The sequence below is a fragment of the Crocodylus siamensis genome, chromosome 9, assembly GCF_052110815.1.
Source record: "Crocodylus siamensis isolate JL-2025a chromosome 9, ASM5211081v1, whole genome shotgun sequence".
Taxonomy (NCBI): Eukaryota; Metazoa; Chordata; order Crocodylia; family Crocodylidae; genus Crocodylus; species Crocodylus siamensis.
This window is the reverse complement of record NC_143403.1, coordinates 15368453-15385243: the sequence shown is the minus strand read 5'-3', so window position 1 is coordinate 15385243 and position 16791 is coordinate 15368453. Positions and strand designations below refer to the sequence as shown.

At 46.8% G+C, this 16791-nt stretch overlaps 2 protein-coding genes across 7 annotated transcripts in view; one reads left to right on the top strand and one right to left on the bottom strand.

Annotated features, from left to right (window-relative positions):
* The window catches only part of LOC149857140 (cocaine esterase-like), a 33967-nt gene extending 19560 nt beyond the window's left edge, over positions 1-14407 (bottom strand). For 2 of the 3 annotated variants that reach the window (XM_090062601.1, XM_090062602.1), the window contains exons 1-3: positions 14295-14407; positions 3738-3942; positions 1238-1376 (exon numbers count right to left, since the gene is read on the bottom strand). In XM_090062601.1, the coding sequence (XP_089918727.1) occupies positions 1238-1376; positions 3738-3942; positions 14295-14346 (396 nt within the window). In that variant the 5' untranslated portion in view covers positions 14347-14407. The remainder of the gene's footprint in view (positions 1-1237; positions 1377-3737; positions 3943-14294) is intronic. The other variant, XM_090062603.1, reaches the window with a different exon arrangement.
* An 81-nt stretch (positions 14408-14488) lies between these two features.
* CIAO2B (cytosolic iron-sulfur assembly component 2B) overlaps positions 14489-16791 on the top strand; it is a 28081-nt gene continuing 25778 nt past the window's right edge. For 3 of the 4 annotated variants that reach the window (XR_016444195.1, XR_016444196.1, XM_090062943.1), the window contains exons 1-3: positions 14489-14665; positions 14739-14816; positions 15949-16074. Coding sequence is in view for 2 of the 4 variants with exons in the window: in XM_090062943.1 (XP_089919069.1) it covers positions 14528-14665; positions 14739-14816; positions 15949-16074 (342 nt within the window). In the remaining 2 variants the exon portion in view is untranslated. The remainder of the gene's footprint in view (positions 14666-14738; positions 14817-15948; positions 16075-16791) is intronic. The other variant, XM_090062942.1, reaches the window with a different exon arrangement.

The following is a 16791-nucleotide window of genomic DNA, read 5'->3' as shown; positions in this document are numbered from 1 at the left end:
CAGCCAGTTGGCGACCTATTTGACTGTGTGGGTGTCTACACCACAGCCCCCCAAGTTTCTTAACAAGAACAGGGTGAGAGACAGTGTCAAAAGCCTTCTGGAAGTCCAGGAAGACTATATCCACTGCTACCCCTGCATCTAATGATCTGGTGATCATCAGCAGAGTCGACATCCAAGCAGAGGCAAAGCACTCATGAATAGGGGTCTACTGAACACGAGGCGGAGGCTGGCCAATTTTGTGGGCAGATTCCAGGGCCAGAGGTCATTTTCACAGGCTGAACATACCAGGTGCCCCCCAGACCTCTGACTGTCAGTCCCACCCCTCCTTGCAGATGGCCAGACAGCCTGAAACTGTGGTTTAATTACCCTGATATTAAACCTAGGCAAGTCATTAATCCATGTGTTATTAAGCATGGATTAATGGCTCTCCTGGGCTTAATTAGGGTAATTAAACCATGGTTTTGGGTCATCCCCAAGGGGCGGCTCCCTGCAAAAAAAGCAATCTTATTGGCAAACAGAGAAGCCCTGCAGTCTTGGAGCATGGCAGGGATGCTTATAGCAGTGAGTGAAGCAAGCAGCCCCTCCATGGGGCCACAGACCACATACACAGCATGTGCTATGGTGAACCCACAGTGATGGGTAAAGTTATTAAGTGTTGGCAGTTCACAGGTCATGCCTGACTTGCTGCTTTCTTCCCCCTTCCTTCCTCCTTAAGGGATGACAAGCTCTTGCAGGGCTGATCACCTTACTTGCTGCTGCGAGCAGCGCCCCCCTTCCCTCCCTCCAGCTTTCCCCCTTCCAGCTTCCCCATGTGCTCCAAGACTGCAGGGCTCCTCTGCTTGCTGGTAAATTTGCTTCTTTTTTTTTGCAGCAAGCCTGCCAAAAGCGCAGAGCCCGTGTTTTTTCATGAATCCTGCCCAAAATGGCAGTTTCTACAAAAACTGTGCAACCGCGATTTCAGTACGTCCCTATTCATGAAAAGCTCTAAAGAGAACAATGATGAGTTCACCAGAGCTTGGAGTCAGCAGACAGCTGCTATCTGGACACCCTAGATACCTGGAACACAATGGCAAGCAATGCATGTTGTTGCCAAGTACCATCTTGTGTAACCTGAAGCCAAAGAACCCCGGTGTCCTATTTTACGATTAAGAAGGAGAGATTTAAGAGGACATTATGACCAACTTATTCCATTCCAGTGACAGAATACAGCACAGTACACAGGTCAAGCTTTGCTTACAGGTAACTTAGCTTTCTTGTTTGAAGAGGCAGGAGTGTAGACATCCAGGTATAAACAATCTTCAGAAATTTCAGTGGTAGGATTTTCAAATTTTTCAATTATTTTCATTGTTTCTACCCACCTCAGGTCTTGTAGACACCTGCATACATACAGACAATACCAACATCAAATAAAATGGCAGTAATGGAAAAGCATCTGAGTAGCTTTACCTGACAAAGATGGATTTTGATGATAATGTTTCTGAAGATTCACACACTCATGGAATAATCTAAAATAAGTCTATTTTAACTTGCTATTTTTTTCATACTACAAAATTATTTTGAAATGCAGAAAACCAGCTTTGATGAGCTAAACCAGCAAGAGCTGAAATACTGGTCTAGATAAAAATAGAAAAAAACATTTGCCCCCCACTCCCTACTGGCAAAAATAATTGAGGGACACAACACTTTATAGTTTCATAGTTTCTAGGGTCGGAAGGGACCTGAGTAGATCATCTAGTCCGACCCACCGCCATGGCAGGGAAGAGTACTGGGGTAGGAGCCTGCACCACTTCTCTTGGAAGCTGGTTCCAGATCCTAGCCGCCCTGACCGTGAAGTAGCGCCTCCTGACATCTAGTCTGAATTTACCCTCCGCCAGCTTGTGACCATTATTCCTGGTCACTCCTGGCAGTGCATGGGGGGACAGGGACTCCCCCAGTGCCTGCTGATCCCCCGTGACTAGTTCGTAACAGGCCACGAGATCCCCCCTCAGCCTTCTCTTTTGGAGGCTGAACAGGTTCAGGTCCCGCAGCCTCTCCTCATAGGGCCTGCCCTGCTGTCCCCTGATCTTAACTGCAGCCCAAAAGAAAGCCAGGCATAGGTAAAGAAACTCGGAGTTGAGACTGCCTTACCAGTCAGTCCAACACATTTTTGGACCTGTAAGGGTTATTTTCCTCAGATATTTTACTCTTATTTTTAGAAACTGTACAAAAGATTGGAAGTGGACATGTAACGCACAACATAGGACTGCATGACAACTGGCACCCCTAAAAGCTAAAACTGTTAGACAGTAATATAGACTGAATATAGTTTATAACTATCCTATCAACAAGGGTCTTCCTGACCAGGACTTAGCATGGACAACAGGGGTAAACATGGCACCCCTCTCTTTACACTTTTTCCTCTATCACATCAAACAGAAACCACAGAACTTTGCTTTCAAGGCCGATCTGGGTCCATCCCCCCTCTACCTGTCATTTCTCATTGTGTACAGAGAAGTCGACTCCTATCTCTGATCAGCCTGTAATGCCAGCCTCTAGCACCCTCCTGGAAAACGTGTGACTAGCACTTTCATGCTTTTGGCCTGTCCTGCTCAAGAGGGGTTTCTCACTGACATCTAGGAAGTTGTGTCACATCCCACCTTCAAGTTCTCTTTTGCCACAAGTGCCCACAAAAATCTTGACAATGGTGAGGCACTGGCATGCCAAGACAGTGAACTGCTATTCTGGCCAGTGCTTTCTTATGGTCTGTTCCTACCCTCTCATCTGTCTGCAACCCCCAGCTGCCTTTGGTCTCAGACATAGGTTGAAGCCTCTGGACCAAGAATCATGTTTTTTGTTTGTTTGTACACCGTTGTGCGAGACAATGTCCCAGGCCAGGGTGCTAAGGTGTAAGCAAGTTGCCTAGCCTGCTAGCTTCCACAGGTGGGTTTTGCTCCCCAAGAAATTCCTCAGCTAATCCTCCCAAATGAAACATGGCAACAAAGCAACAATTAGACAAAGCCAACCCCTTCTTCCTTGTCTCAGGTACTAGGAGGGGAGCCTTTCTCCTCTGGCCCCAACACAACAGCCTGGCCCCTCCTTGTAACCAACTGTTCTGCTCACAGCTTGCTTTTTTTACCCTTGCTTACTCTAGCAGCTTGTATCTCCTAGCAGGATGCTTCCTGTTTAGCCAAATTCCCTGTACCTAGACTCTCTCAACAGAACTGTTTCTTCACAGAAACATGCCATCCTGTTATACAAGGTAATACCGATATCACCAGCAAAAGGGTGCAGGGATAAGTTATTACGGTGTACACAAAGCACCTTAGGAATTACAGTTAAAATCATTTATGAGCAAGATCCTATTAGGGCAGCTAGATCCCAGTTAAACTGGCTCATCAGATTTTATTTTCCGGGATTCTCTCTCACAGGGTAACAGAGAGAACATCCAAAATTATAAGTGTAAAGTCCCATTGTCATTTTCTTTTTCTAAAATGTGGTACCTGTCATTTCACACCCGACACCGACATGGATCTCTAGCTTTATATTAACTACTGAAAATATAGCTGTTAGGGTATTTTTAGTAAGGAATGAGACCATTCAGTTCACAAGAGAAATGGCAGGAGAAATTTTAGAAGTTCATGTTCTTAATGGGACAAAACATAACTACCCCAATGTTTTCAGTAAGGTGTATATGGCTTAAGTTTAGGCTAATTTGGCCAACAGCAGCTATACAAAATTGTATACCAACTGGATCTTACATTGGTGGGAAGGAAGTTGAATCTCTCACATTGCTCCATGGTTCAGGTGGTTGTGGCGGGGAAAACCTAAGAGGTCCAACAGGTGGTTTTGCAAAAGGAATTCCACGGAAAACATTCACAAGTCTGTCAGCTCCAGCTACGCTGATCTGTTTTCCTAGGAGTCGCCCATATTTGGTGACCACTTCTGGTTGTCCACCTTTTTGCCCTGTATAACAGGGATAAGACACCGACACATTACTTATTCTGAATTATACATCTCATTCTAAGACTGTGTAAACACAGGCCAGAAATAAGTTGCAGTTTTAACAGGGGTGTTAAATTAACTAATGGATGTGGTAGGCTCTTCATTACTTTATGTCTTTAAAGCATTGGAGTGGATGTCAGGGGAGCTACTAGGTGAAATTCTCCAGCCAAGGCTATGCAAAGCATCAGACTACCTGTGATCAATCCAGTCACTTCTGTCCTTATGATATTTTTTCCATATTTTATAATGGACAAATGGCAGAAAGATATGGTAACATCTACCGAAATGACTTTCTTTACAGTAACTTACTGGAATTTTTTTCCAACATAGTCCCAATCAGAGAACAGAAATACATTTCAACTACAGTAGCCTTATGTTGCCTTGCCAAACAAACAAAAATGGGTTTGCTCAAAGTGGTTACTGAACACTGAATTGATATAACATGGTTAATTCCAGCATGGATCTTTAGTATCTCTCCTTACACTGGTTAGTTTCTTTCCCAGCATGTGAGCTCTTGGGGCAGAAATCAAGCCTCCACGTGTGTTCGTACAGCTTCTCACATATTGTGAGGCATTGCTGGAAATAATAACCATTAAGAAAGGGTAATTCCTTTCCTTTGAATCAACACCCTCCCAGTCCTGTGCTTGAAACCATGCCCAAGCAGGGATGCTCAGGAAAACTAAGGTGAATCAACTAAAGGTGTGAATTTCAAGCACATAAGCTAATTCAACCCCTGCACAGATGCTCGCTTTCAGGAGCCTTGAACAACTGTATCTTAATCCTTGCTATAGTGAACTAAAGCTACTTTACTCCTAAATGAGAGTACCTTTAGGGAGGTTAAATGTCTGTGTGTCAACAATATTTTAAGAAAATTGAGTTGCTTCTTCCATAGTATTTCATCCCCATGCTGACTTCAGGTCAAGTCCAGCAAGCAGCTGAACATCTTCAGCTGTCAGACAGCCTCCTGGGTGCTCTTGCTGTAGCTCGTGGTGATGCTGCACCTTTGCTCCACGTCAGATGTGCACAGATAAAAGTAGAAACTGACCTTTACATACTCAGAAGCTGAGAAGATGCTTTCAGATGGCTTCTTGAAAGCAATCTGATGACCATGCCTGCAGATGTCTACTTCCTCCTTGTGGAAAGATTGGGGTACCTGCTTCGAGGAGGGCCCCAACCAAGAGATCCGTTTGGCTGTTGCAACCTGGCTGTGCTCCGGAGGGATCTTCCGGTCCACTCCAGCAGAGTCTTATCAGCCTGCTGCGTGAACTGAATTGGTTTAACTATGCCGCTTGGAGACATTTCCAACCCCGGGAGCCGGCAAGAAGGAAATAAGTAAAGGATAGGAAGAGGGGTCGGCAGTGAGGGGAAACTCCACCTGCTGGCCAGGGCTGAAGTCCCTGGGAACTGGGCAACAGACCTACTGGTCTTCAGAGCTCAGAGGAAAAAAAAACCAAAGAGAGAGAGAGGAAACCCCCACTCCACATTAATTGATTGTGGCAGGTGCTCAATTAAGCTGGTGGGATAGCAATCTGGGCGGCGGGGGAGTGGGGAGAGGAGCCCCAGAGATCCCAAACTGTGGGCAGAGAAGGAGAGAGAAGATGCTGTCAGGATTTTGGAGGGTTTTTTTTAATCTGGTCACACCTTCTAGCTGAGTAGGTGGTAGTCAGCTTTGGGTCAGGGAAACCACCATCCTCCCAAATTTAGTCAAACCAAAGTCATGGCAGGAGAGATAGTGGAGAAGAATTCTGACCCCATTTTGCTGACTGACATCCACCCTGGTGTAAGCAAGGCAAGTGGATGTCACTGGGAAGCAGGGCCCTGCATCTGTATCCTGTGATATCTCAATACTCCTCCTCTTTCTTGAATACCTCTTCATTGCGCACTTGACTCTTTTCTCCTTGTGGCCTCCCACGGGGTGCTTAGCACAGCCAGGAGTAATCACTGCTGCAGTATTATAACCATGACTTTCCAATGGTGCCTCAAGTGCATAAAGTGCATGACAGCTCTACAAGGCTGCCATCTACAAAAGGCAGGGGTGGGGGAGCGCTAGATACTTGTCATTGCTCCGAGTAGTAGGCTTATTGTCTTCTAGGATTATTGTGCTCAGGAGTGAGATCTTTCAATCACTGAGTTACTATAGGATGCAAACAGCATTTTAGTTCCCGGAACCGTGAAGACGCCAGAACATCCTTGCTTAGGCTGCCATTCTTGTAGTTGCCCTAAAACTCTTACGGACCTCTGACAGCAAATCCATAACCCCACAGAACACAATGCCAGAGCCAGAACCTCAGGCTCACAAATGCTGCCTGCCACCTGCACTAGGGTTTGAAATTTTGGTGTAAAGAAGCAAGGATTTCCTGGTGGGTGGTCAGGATGCATAGCACAGGTAAGAGTCTCTCTTGAAATGTAATCTGTTTCTGTTTAAGGTAGAAGCAATGGGAGGGATTAATACAGCAAGTCTCTACCCGGTTCCCACCACCTCCCATCCTCTGCCATGAATTCATAGCCATGATGCAGGGGGTAAAGGTCTCAAGTCAGTTAGAGGTGCTAAGCAACACCATTGCACAACTCTCGGGACTTGTTTGAAGAGATTTTTATTTTTTTCCTGTCATTTTTTTTACAATCCCCAATAGGCAAAATGTCTATGGGTTCAAATGTAATGAGTTCCATATTAATGAGATTATGAATTAGACTGTGCAATATTTGGTTTCTTTTGCTGGGAATATTACCTCCAAATGTTTGTGCCCTTGATGAGTTTCCTCATCACAGTTAAGGATGTGGAACTCCAACTGGAAAAAAGTCCTCTTTATATGCCTCTTCTCCCCAGTCACCATAGACAAATTGCTGGCCTTTAGAAACTTAAGACCATTGCAGAAAGACACCCTTACGACAACATGATTTTCTATTGCCTTGATTTTCTATTGCTGCTTCTGGTCTGCTCATCTCAAAAAAATTGGGGAGTGGCATCTCAAGAACTAGGACAGCTGTAAACTATGGCCTTGGAGTGCAGAAGTAATGAGAGACTTCTATTTTTAATCTTAATCCAAATGGTCGGTATGAGTTGACATCCCCTCTACCCTGTCTCTAGCCTGAGGGCAAGAAAGAAGTGCATCAGGGAAGATATCACGGCTAAAGTGCATTGAAGTTCCAGATTCTATGACCTGCTGGGAGAGGGAGGAGCAGGCACAGGAGGAGGAAGCAAAAGTGCAGCTTATGCACAAGCAGCAGCAACGTAGAGGTTCTGAGAGATCACAAGCTGCTTATCCACGGAGAAGCAGGGCAGAGGCAAACATCTGCACATGCAAGAGCCTCTAGACTTTGGCACAGAGCCTGGCAACAGCCACTAGAGCACTGGCTAGTGCCACTGATTATGATTAGTCTGTATACTCTCAGGCTTTGCCAAGACATTGACTTCCATGGACCTCACGACAGCTGTGACTGATGCACAAACTGTTTAAAAGCTTAAGCTGGAATATGCATTCACTGTTAGGTTGTGCTTAAGGGTAGGTACAGGATGGCTCAACACAATATAAATGATAAATGGTACAAGATGCACCATACTGCCAAGAAAGAGTAATGAGGATAGAAAGATGATACAAAGCAGGATGTACAACAGGTACAAATGTAATACACTTAGCAATGTATAAAAGAGGGGTGGGCAAAATACAGCCAGCAGGCTGGATCCAGCCTGCCAACTGATTGGATCTGGCCCGCACGTGGGTGCCCACCAATTGATTGTATTCAGCCCACGGCTGCACCTGCAGTGCTCCGCATGGGGCTGAGCCCTGCCTACTCCGGCCTGGGGCATCCCACGCCACACTCCTGCCCTCGCTCACCAATGGCCCCTGTCCCAGCCAACCTCCTGGTGGGGCTGCTCCTGCTGTGGCTGCAGCAGCCTGGGTACTGCTTAGCTACTCCTACTTGCAGCAGCTCCTCCTCCTGCACCACTCCCAGGTAGCGTGGGGAAATGATGGCAGCTGTTGGGATGGGTGCTAGGCACCACACGCTCAGCCTGGTGAGAAGGGAGCAGCAGCTGGGTGATTTCTGCCCCAGTGCACAGGGCTCCAGCTTGCAACCACCTTCCACCCCACTCAGCCATCTGATGTGATGAGCAACCACATGTGGGCAGGTATAGTAGGTGGAAGGCAACTTGGAGCTGAAGGCCCATGCCTGCAGCTTCCCCTCTGCCTGGCTGGGCATGTGGGCCCACTGCACGTCCTCATGGACACCTCATTTCCCTATGTGACCCGGTGCCTGGAGTGGCACATTAGGAGGAGCAGCCACTGGAGGCAGGGGAGCTGAGCAGTACCAGAGCCACTGCAGCTGCAACAGGAGCAGCCCCACCAGGAAGCAGTGAGCACTGGTTGGAGTCAGGGCTGTCAGTGGGGGTGGGCAGAAGCGCAGTGGAGGCTTCCCTGGGAGGGAGTGGTTCGGGTGCAGGCTGGATGGCAGACCACACCTGTACCACACCACCCAGGCAAACTCTGCTGCATGCACCCCCTGCCCTCCTCCTTCCCCCCCTCACCCTTGGCTAGCTCCAAAGACCTGGTAAGTCCTCCTTCCCCACCCACCTCTCCACACAATATATAAGCGTAAGGTTTTATTTTGAGCTATTATGCAGTTGCTTCTATATACACTACTCAAAAAACATATAGATCAGGACAAAAGTAAAATTTTAATTAAAAAATAACAGTTGATGTTTAATTTTTAGTATAGAATTTTTTTCCTATAATTTGTTAAAATGATAGCTTCCAAAAGATTTTGTGCATGCCCTTGATAGCTCACCAAAATTGTTACAGTGGCCCGTCAGCCAAAATAATTGCCCATCCTAGTATAAAAGAACTAGGAAACTTGGAATATTGCATTAGCTTGCAGGGGTAGTTTATGCTTACCCCCTTGTCACAGGTATACAAAAAACAGGAACGCTCAGAACAGAAGGTTAATGGCCTTAAGGACAGTACTGACCTGCTGAGCTTTCCCCACCAAACCAGGCCTGCAGTCTGTGTACTCCGGTCTGCGAGGATCACGTCAAACAAGATGAGCACACATGCAGAGTACAACACCCATGGGGCACAGCCAGGCCCTCATACAGGTCTATCGTTTATCATACCAGTGCTGAAACAAGTCTCTGCAAGAGGCAGTTAGAAGGAAAAAGATAACAGAGTGGCAGATATCACTATCATGGATGCTAGTGACCTGGTTTCATAGATTTCATAGGCATTAGGGCTGGAAGGGACCTCGGGAGATCACGGAGTCCAGCCCCCCGCCCAAAGGGCAGGAAGTCAGCTGGGGTCATAAGATCCCAGCAAGATAAGCATCCAATTTGCTCTTGAAGGTGTTCAATGGAGGTGCTTGAACCACCTCCGCTGGCAGACTGTTCCAGACCTTGGGGACTCGGACAGTAAAGAAATTCTTCCTTATGTCCAGCCTGAAACGGTTTCGCAGCAGTTTATCACAGTTTGACCTCGTCGTTCCTTGGGGCGCTCTGGTGAACAAACCTTCCCCCAGATCCTGGTGGTCACCACTGATAAAATTATAGGTGGCCATCAGATCAGCCCCGAGCCTGCGCTTTTCCAGGCTAAAGAGCCCCATGGCTCTCAGCCTGTCGTCGTAAGGTCTGTTTTCCTGACCTCTGATCATGCGCGTGGCTCTTCTCTGCACTCTCTCAAGCTTCTCCACATCCTTTTTGAATTGTGGAGCCCAAAATTGGACACAGTACTCCAGCTGTGGCCTCACCAAGGCCGAGTACAAGGGGAGAATGATGTCCCGGTCTTCTGGAATTTTGTTCTCCTCTCCCCCATAACGTGCTCTTTGCTTTGGCTTTGTGTTGTACATATTTTTTAAAAGTGTTTATTTAGCTGGTGATCAGTGGGGTCACTCACCGTTCAGGCATTTGAGGTTAATAAAAACACTTTGTTGTAAGTATTACTGCCCTACCCAATTCTAATGAAAAAGGTAGGTAGGGCTGGCTTATCAGGAAAATATCACTGAAGTATAAAAGAAGTTTAAGCAATGTTTACAGTCTCCTGAAATCAACATGCCAATACTTTAAAATAGTTGGCTAACAGAACCACAATGTGAGGTCCCTTCCAGCCCTAAACTTCTGTGAATCTTTGTAAGTAGGGCACACAGCTTTACCACAGTGATGGTAACGTTCATCCAAGACAGAATGTGCTATGCATGCATATTAGCAGCTTCTTCACTCCAACAGTTCAGAAAATTTCACAATATTGATACTGCCCTTTCACAAGTTGGTAGTGTACAACATGACACAGGAGGCAGCAGGCATTCTCCACCAGAACCACTTCAGGGCACATGGACGTGATCACATGGCATTCCAAATTTTCCAAGCTCTCTTTGCTTGGGGATACGTTATCCAAATACTTTTTAGCTCTGGGATTTGGCTGTGGATTCTCTCTGTGCCCAGGCTCCATCCCCTGCAAAAACACTCTTCTAGTTTTGTAGACCATAACCAGTATCTAAAGAAGTGGTATTCAGTCAACTTAGACTCAAGGCACCCCTTGATAGACAGGAGCCACTCCTGGGAAAATGCCAGCTCTTAGTTTTCACTCATACTCATTTTTGACTAGAGAAAAATGCTTGAGTAGTTCTTCTGTTGCAAAGAATTCATGAAGACCATAACAGGTCAGATAGGAATCCATAGTATTTAATACAACTTAAAATCTCTGGGTTTATCTTGTGAAATGTTTGCATACCCAGCAGTGTAAGCACTGTGTAGCCCTACGGACCCTGGTTGAAAATCACTGACCTAAATGATCTGCAGGTAAACAACTTTCAGAACACCACTGCAAACCTCTTCTGCCACATTAAGAATTGGCACACCAAACTGGTATGCCATGAACTTGTGGCACTGCTCATTCAGAAAGCACCACGCGTATTTAAGTATTGTGCAACAAAAGAAAGTGGTAAGTGTTCATGAATGGATTTCTCTAAATATGGTGAAATTATTACAAAAGCCTAAAACTATTATTTTGTTTATATATTTAGCCCCAGTCCTGAAAAAGGGTATGGACTTACTGGGACTTTGCACCTCTGGGACTCGAGGTGAACAATACTAATTTGGTACAGAAACTGCCTGCTCTAAATTTCTCACGGCCCTTTAAGACTCCTGTTTCTCACAGCACCATATGCCTATATTTGGCCCCTGGCAAATGTTATACCCAAGATGCATTCAAACAGTTAATTGTTAAAAAATGTCAACTGGCTACATGTTCAGAAGGGTAATGGCACAAAAAAAGCCACGAAATTATTGCACAGTAAACGCATAACAACTCTGTGGCTGGTTTTCACGATGCCTTAAAATGAATATGTGGCTGAGTGGACTGCACCAGGGTCTCCAGCTAGCTCCATATAGTCTCCCCGGGGCAGCTGATTGTCTGCTGGTTCTAGGATGGCACCAGGGCTCAAACCCCAGTACAGCCCTAATGCTGCTGACAATCAGCTGCTCAGTAGCAGGATCAGGACTGGGGCTGATACTGCCAACTATCAGCTGATTGTTGGCTGGCAGGGATCACACTAAACTTCAAGCCTGGTATGGCTTCAATCCAGCTGAGAATCATCTGATTGTCAACTGCTCCAGGGACTGCAGCAAGGCTCAAATTGGGCCCCAAAGCCAGCCAAGCACCCTTGCAATGCAGGGGGAGCCTGGGCTCAGGATCCTGGGCTCCCCCTGCACTGGCAAGTAGGGTATGATTGGGATGCGATCCCCAATCCCAAATTCATCCCCCTGCAGGAGGCGTAACTGTTGGGATTGGTGATCAGATACCATTGTTCTTTTAACTGAATGTCTGTCAGCAGCCTCAGCCTCTCTGAAGCCAGGAGAAGTGAGGCAGTTCAGAGCTGCGTTAGAAGCCTGGACACTGACAGCATTAGTCAGGTCTCAAGAATTAAGGTTAGAGGGGGACAAGTATTTTACCAAGTAGGCAGTGGAATCAAAGCATTCCTATTTACGTAGGCATCTGATATACAGAGAAACCGTGTTTGTAAGCAAAAGGAAAAAAAACAGATCAGTGTTAGTGTTGTGCTCTGTATTTAAGTAAGTTATACATTTACATAGCATGTGTAAGAAGTGGAGTTTACAGAAAGAAAATGTTCATAAAAATACACTTCAGAATTCTTTTACAGCAAGGTGTAGTTTTTTGAAAAGTGCTTAACTTTTTAAAAACACATTGAGTATGGATATGTACATTTTCCCACACTTCCATTAGATTCTCTACTTCAAATCCGTTGTCTCTCTCTTCTTTTTTTTTTTTTTTTTTTAACAAAGAGGCTTAATGGTGTCATTGCAAGCAGACAGAATCCAGTCAAGACCACCAGATGACTGCATTTGCCATAAGTGTTCATGGTCCAGGAAATATGCAAGAAACAAGGGCTTTCTGTTGGTAATACTGTAGGGGTAATTGCCACCACCATACTTTGGAATGAACTCTTACAGAAACGTGGTAAAGGATGGAAACACGTAGTCAATAGAAGAGAACAGTTTCCAAAGAACTATCCCTCTATTGTCGTTTCCCCAATCCTGGTACTTGAGGAAAGTCTACAAAATACCTTTAGAAAACAGGCCTGGGAACACAAATTCTAAGCTGTACTGACCCCTAAAAATTATGGACTAAGCAATAAATAAAAGGTGTATTACAATTTATCTGCTCTGTTTCTTTTCTTTTGAATGATCTTCTTTCCCAAAATTAGGTTATGTAGTTCAATTGTCCTTCACTGGTTTTCTAGGTATTTCTGATACCTTCTTTACTTTGGCTTTTGCAAACTTCTTTCACTTCCACCCCCAGCTTATGACCTCTCACTAAGCGGCTGTTTTCATGGACATGCTGAAGTTAATGTTTTATCTCCTGTCTAGCACAGGCTATCAGGCTACTTATTCCTTGTAGTAAAGAAGGTACATAGTTACATAGTACATAGCGAACTGTTCAGTTAGTATAATAAAAGGTGTTACTAAAAAAAACTTTGCTTCTCATATACCACAAAGAAACATTTCTTTATGTATCCAAATTTCCAGCTAAAGCTTTTGTGCCTAGTCACATAACATGCTGTTTGCCCACATAGAAAGATTCAGTATCTCAGAAGAGAGACTAAGAAATCCAAATTAGGAGGCAGATTAAAAAGTCTAAGAAATAAAATTAGTTGGAAAAAAGTCTAAAATATAATTTCTACTACAGTCATGTAATAATTATGCTTAAAAAGGACATCTATCCATTTTTATACTATTACTATGTTGCACTGTACTTTCTAGGTTACTGACTGGCCTCAATAATCACTAAACTACACACACATACACACATCGCAGGATCTGGCTTTAGTATCAGGCAACAGAACTGCAACATACACATTTTTACCACACAACCATGAAATGTTTTGAGGACACTCCATTCAGTTTACTACTTGCTATGAACCAAAAGGGACATCAACTCATTGAATAAGATTTTTTTAAAAAAAGTGCAAGATAAAGTCTGCCATGCTGGTTATTTACCTGACGCAGCAAGTCAAGGACTGCCCGTTACACACCAAGTGCCAAGCATGAAAAGGAGTTAGAATAATTATGGATGTTTGCGACACACCGGTTACGAAAGACAGGGCAAAGTCCGCAGAGAGAAGACAGAAACAAATTATACAACAAGCCACATTCACAAACTGGGTTAAGAAAGGAACTGAAGGGGCAGAGGTTGGTTCGGGGTGACCGTTTGCCGCAGCTCCTTTGTAGCTGAATGAAAACACAACTGAATTGTTAAATCGAGTTGGGGTGAGCAAGCTGTCCACACCACCAGTGCCTTGTGCCCCGCTTTCAGAAACAAACCGTTACGCCCCGTTTTCCCCACGCACGTTTCTGACAAAGCTCCGGGGACGGCACAGGATCTCCCCCAAGACTGAGAAGATGCCAGTGCCCCCGTTACTGCCCCGTGCCCGCGTGCTCGCACACGAGGGGGCCGGCAGCGCGGGCGGGCGCTCTCCACAGTGCCAAACTAGGCTCCCCCGCCTCCCCCCCACGCCTGCTGTCTCGCAGGGCAGCCCGGCCACGCGGGGAAGACCCTCCCGTGAAACAACACCCAGCTGCTGAAATCCCCAGCACACACCCTCACGAGCGTGCACATCCCCATGTGCACACAGACACGTACACTCCTCCACACATGCACAGCCCCATGTGCATACACCCCCTCACACACATGCACACCCCCCTATATGCTTGCACACAGATATGCACATCCTCCTACACGCTTGCACGCGTGCACACAGACATGCATGCATGCACCCACGCACGCACACGCACCCCCCGCAGCCGTTACCCGCGGCTGGAGTGAGGCCGACAGCGCAGAGCAAAACCCCGAGCAGCCACATCCCGACTCTGCCCCAGCGCTGCCCGGCCGCCTCGCTCTGGACCCCTCAGGCCCCGCCCCCACTCTAGCCCCGCCCCCACCCCGGCTGCCAAGGCGACGCTGGCCCCCAGGGGGCCGGAAGCGTTTGTGCGAGGTCTCGCCCCTTCCGCCCAGCCCCCGGAAGTGGTGAGCGGGCGGCGGCCATGGTGGGGCCGGGGTTGGGGACCGCGCTGGAGAATGCCAACCCGCTCGTGTTCCGGCGCTCGGGCGAGCGGCCCGTGACGGCGCGGGAGGAGGACGATGACCTGCCTGACGCCATCGACGACCGCGAGATCTTCGATATCCTGCCGGGTCGGGCGGGGGGCTGTGGGGGTGGGGGAGCCGCTACACTCCGCTTTCCTTGACTTGGTACATCTCATCCGCTCCATCAACGACCCCGAGCACCCGCTCACGCTGGAGGAGCTCAACGTGGTGGAGCAGGTGCGGGTGAAGGTGAGGCGAGGGCGGCTCCCACGTGCTTCCTGCCGCCGGGCTTTTGGGGGCTTGTATGTCCGGGCTGGACTGGCCGGTGGGACAAGTGGAGGCCTGGGGGGCACGTGCCCCCCGATCCGTGTGCGGGGCGACTGCCGCTGTGCGCTGTACTTTGAGCCCTGTTGCCCTGAGAGCTGTGCAATGCCACATCCAGCCTGCTGCCAGGTGGGCAGGGGGCAGCTGCAGCACAGAGCTAAGTGCAGCAGCAGCCACCTCCGCCTTACGTGCAGATCGAGGGGGGAGGCCCATGTCTCCCGAGCCTCCGCTCATCCCGCCGCCCCAGCCCCTGATCCTGCCTGTGCCCTGCTCCCTCCCTCACTGCTGGGGCTTCAATCTGTGCCACCCCCCCAAGATCCTTATCTCTCCCCCAACCTCTTCCCCCACATACTTAGCTGCATGGGGGGAGGTGTGTGCGTTCAGGTGCTCAGCCTCCCACCCCCAATAATTTTTTTATTCCTCTGCCTATGAGGAAGACAGCAAAACCTGGCATTGTAGTGCACATAAAACAGTGGTGCTGTAAACATGCATGCTCCTACATGGGTGGTGTTTGGGATTAGCAAGTTGAAGCACTGGGACAATCGTGATTGGGGGCAGCAGGGCAGGCCTTATGAGGAGAGGCTACGGGACTTGGATCTGTTCAGACTTTACAAGAGAAGGCTGAGAGGGGATCTAGTCACCATCTATAAACTTACAGAGGGGAATGGATGAGATCCTGTTCCCCCGAGCACCTCCTGGAGTAATAGGGAATAACTGCCACAAGTTGATTGAGAGTAGGTTCAGACTAGACATCAGGAGGCGCTACTTCACTGTCAGGGCAGCTAGGATCTGGAACCAGCTTCCAAGGGAAGTGGTGCTGGCTCCTACCTTAGAGATCTTTAAAAGGAGGCTTGCAAACTACCTAGCTGGGGTCATATGAACTTAACTCAGTGGGGGTCGTATGAGCCCAGTATTCCTTCCTGCCCAAGGCAGGGGGTTGGACTTGATGATCTGCTCAGGTCCCTACAACCCTATATCTATAAATCTGAATTGCTAGTCCCAACTAGTGGAAAAGTCAGTAAATTTTGTACGTAGCAAATTATTTGTTTTTCAACAGGTGAATGATGCTGAAAGCACAGTTGCAGTGGAGTTTACTCCTACAATTCCTCACTGTAGTATGGCAACATTAATTGGCTTGTCAATAAAAGTAAAGCTGATCAGATCACTACCTGAAAGGTTTAAGGTGAGTAATAACATCAGCCTTGAAAGGAGAAGGAAGAACATTAAAGAAAAGAAATACTCTTTAAGGCTTCTCATTCCCTTCTGCTATGAAACAAGGAAAATACTCCAGAAAACTGATTAAGTTACAAGCAGGCACAGTTATCAGTCACTTTATCTTTAGAATAAACTAGATTGAATGGGATCTGTGGTGAGAAATATTATATAACATTTAGTGTTAGTGATCCCTGATGGAAGGCAGATTATACCCTTTTTGTAAAAGGGTAGTCTGAGGGTAAGGAAGAAAGTTATCTACCATGACCAGTCCAAAAGGGGAGTTTACAGCCAAAGTAGGATTAAAATATAGGAGTTTCCAGTTAATGGTTTTAGGATCAGATGGCTACACCATGTCCTTATCCTAATGAAAGCTTATGCTGCTTTGAATATTGTGGAGGAGGGTCAGATGTGAGATGGTAACTTGCCAAGGACTCCATTTTCTTGTTTCGTTATGAGATTTAGCATTTCCACCAAAACAATCTTAAAGGAACAGTATGAATGAGATGGGTTTGAACTAATACAGGGGAAAATAGTTTGACAAAACTACTTTAAGTAGCACAGCTAGAACTTATTTTTAAACATTTTAAAGACATTCTTTCCATTGTCTTCCTGACTTCTTATAATATTTGAAACGAGGGAGAAAATGACCAAGAGAGGGAGAGGGATCATGAGACTTACCAAAGCC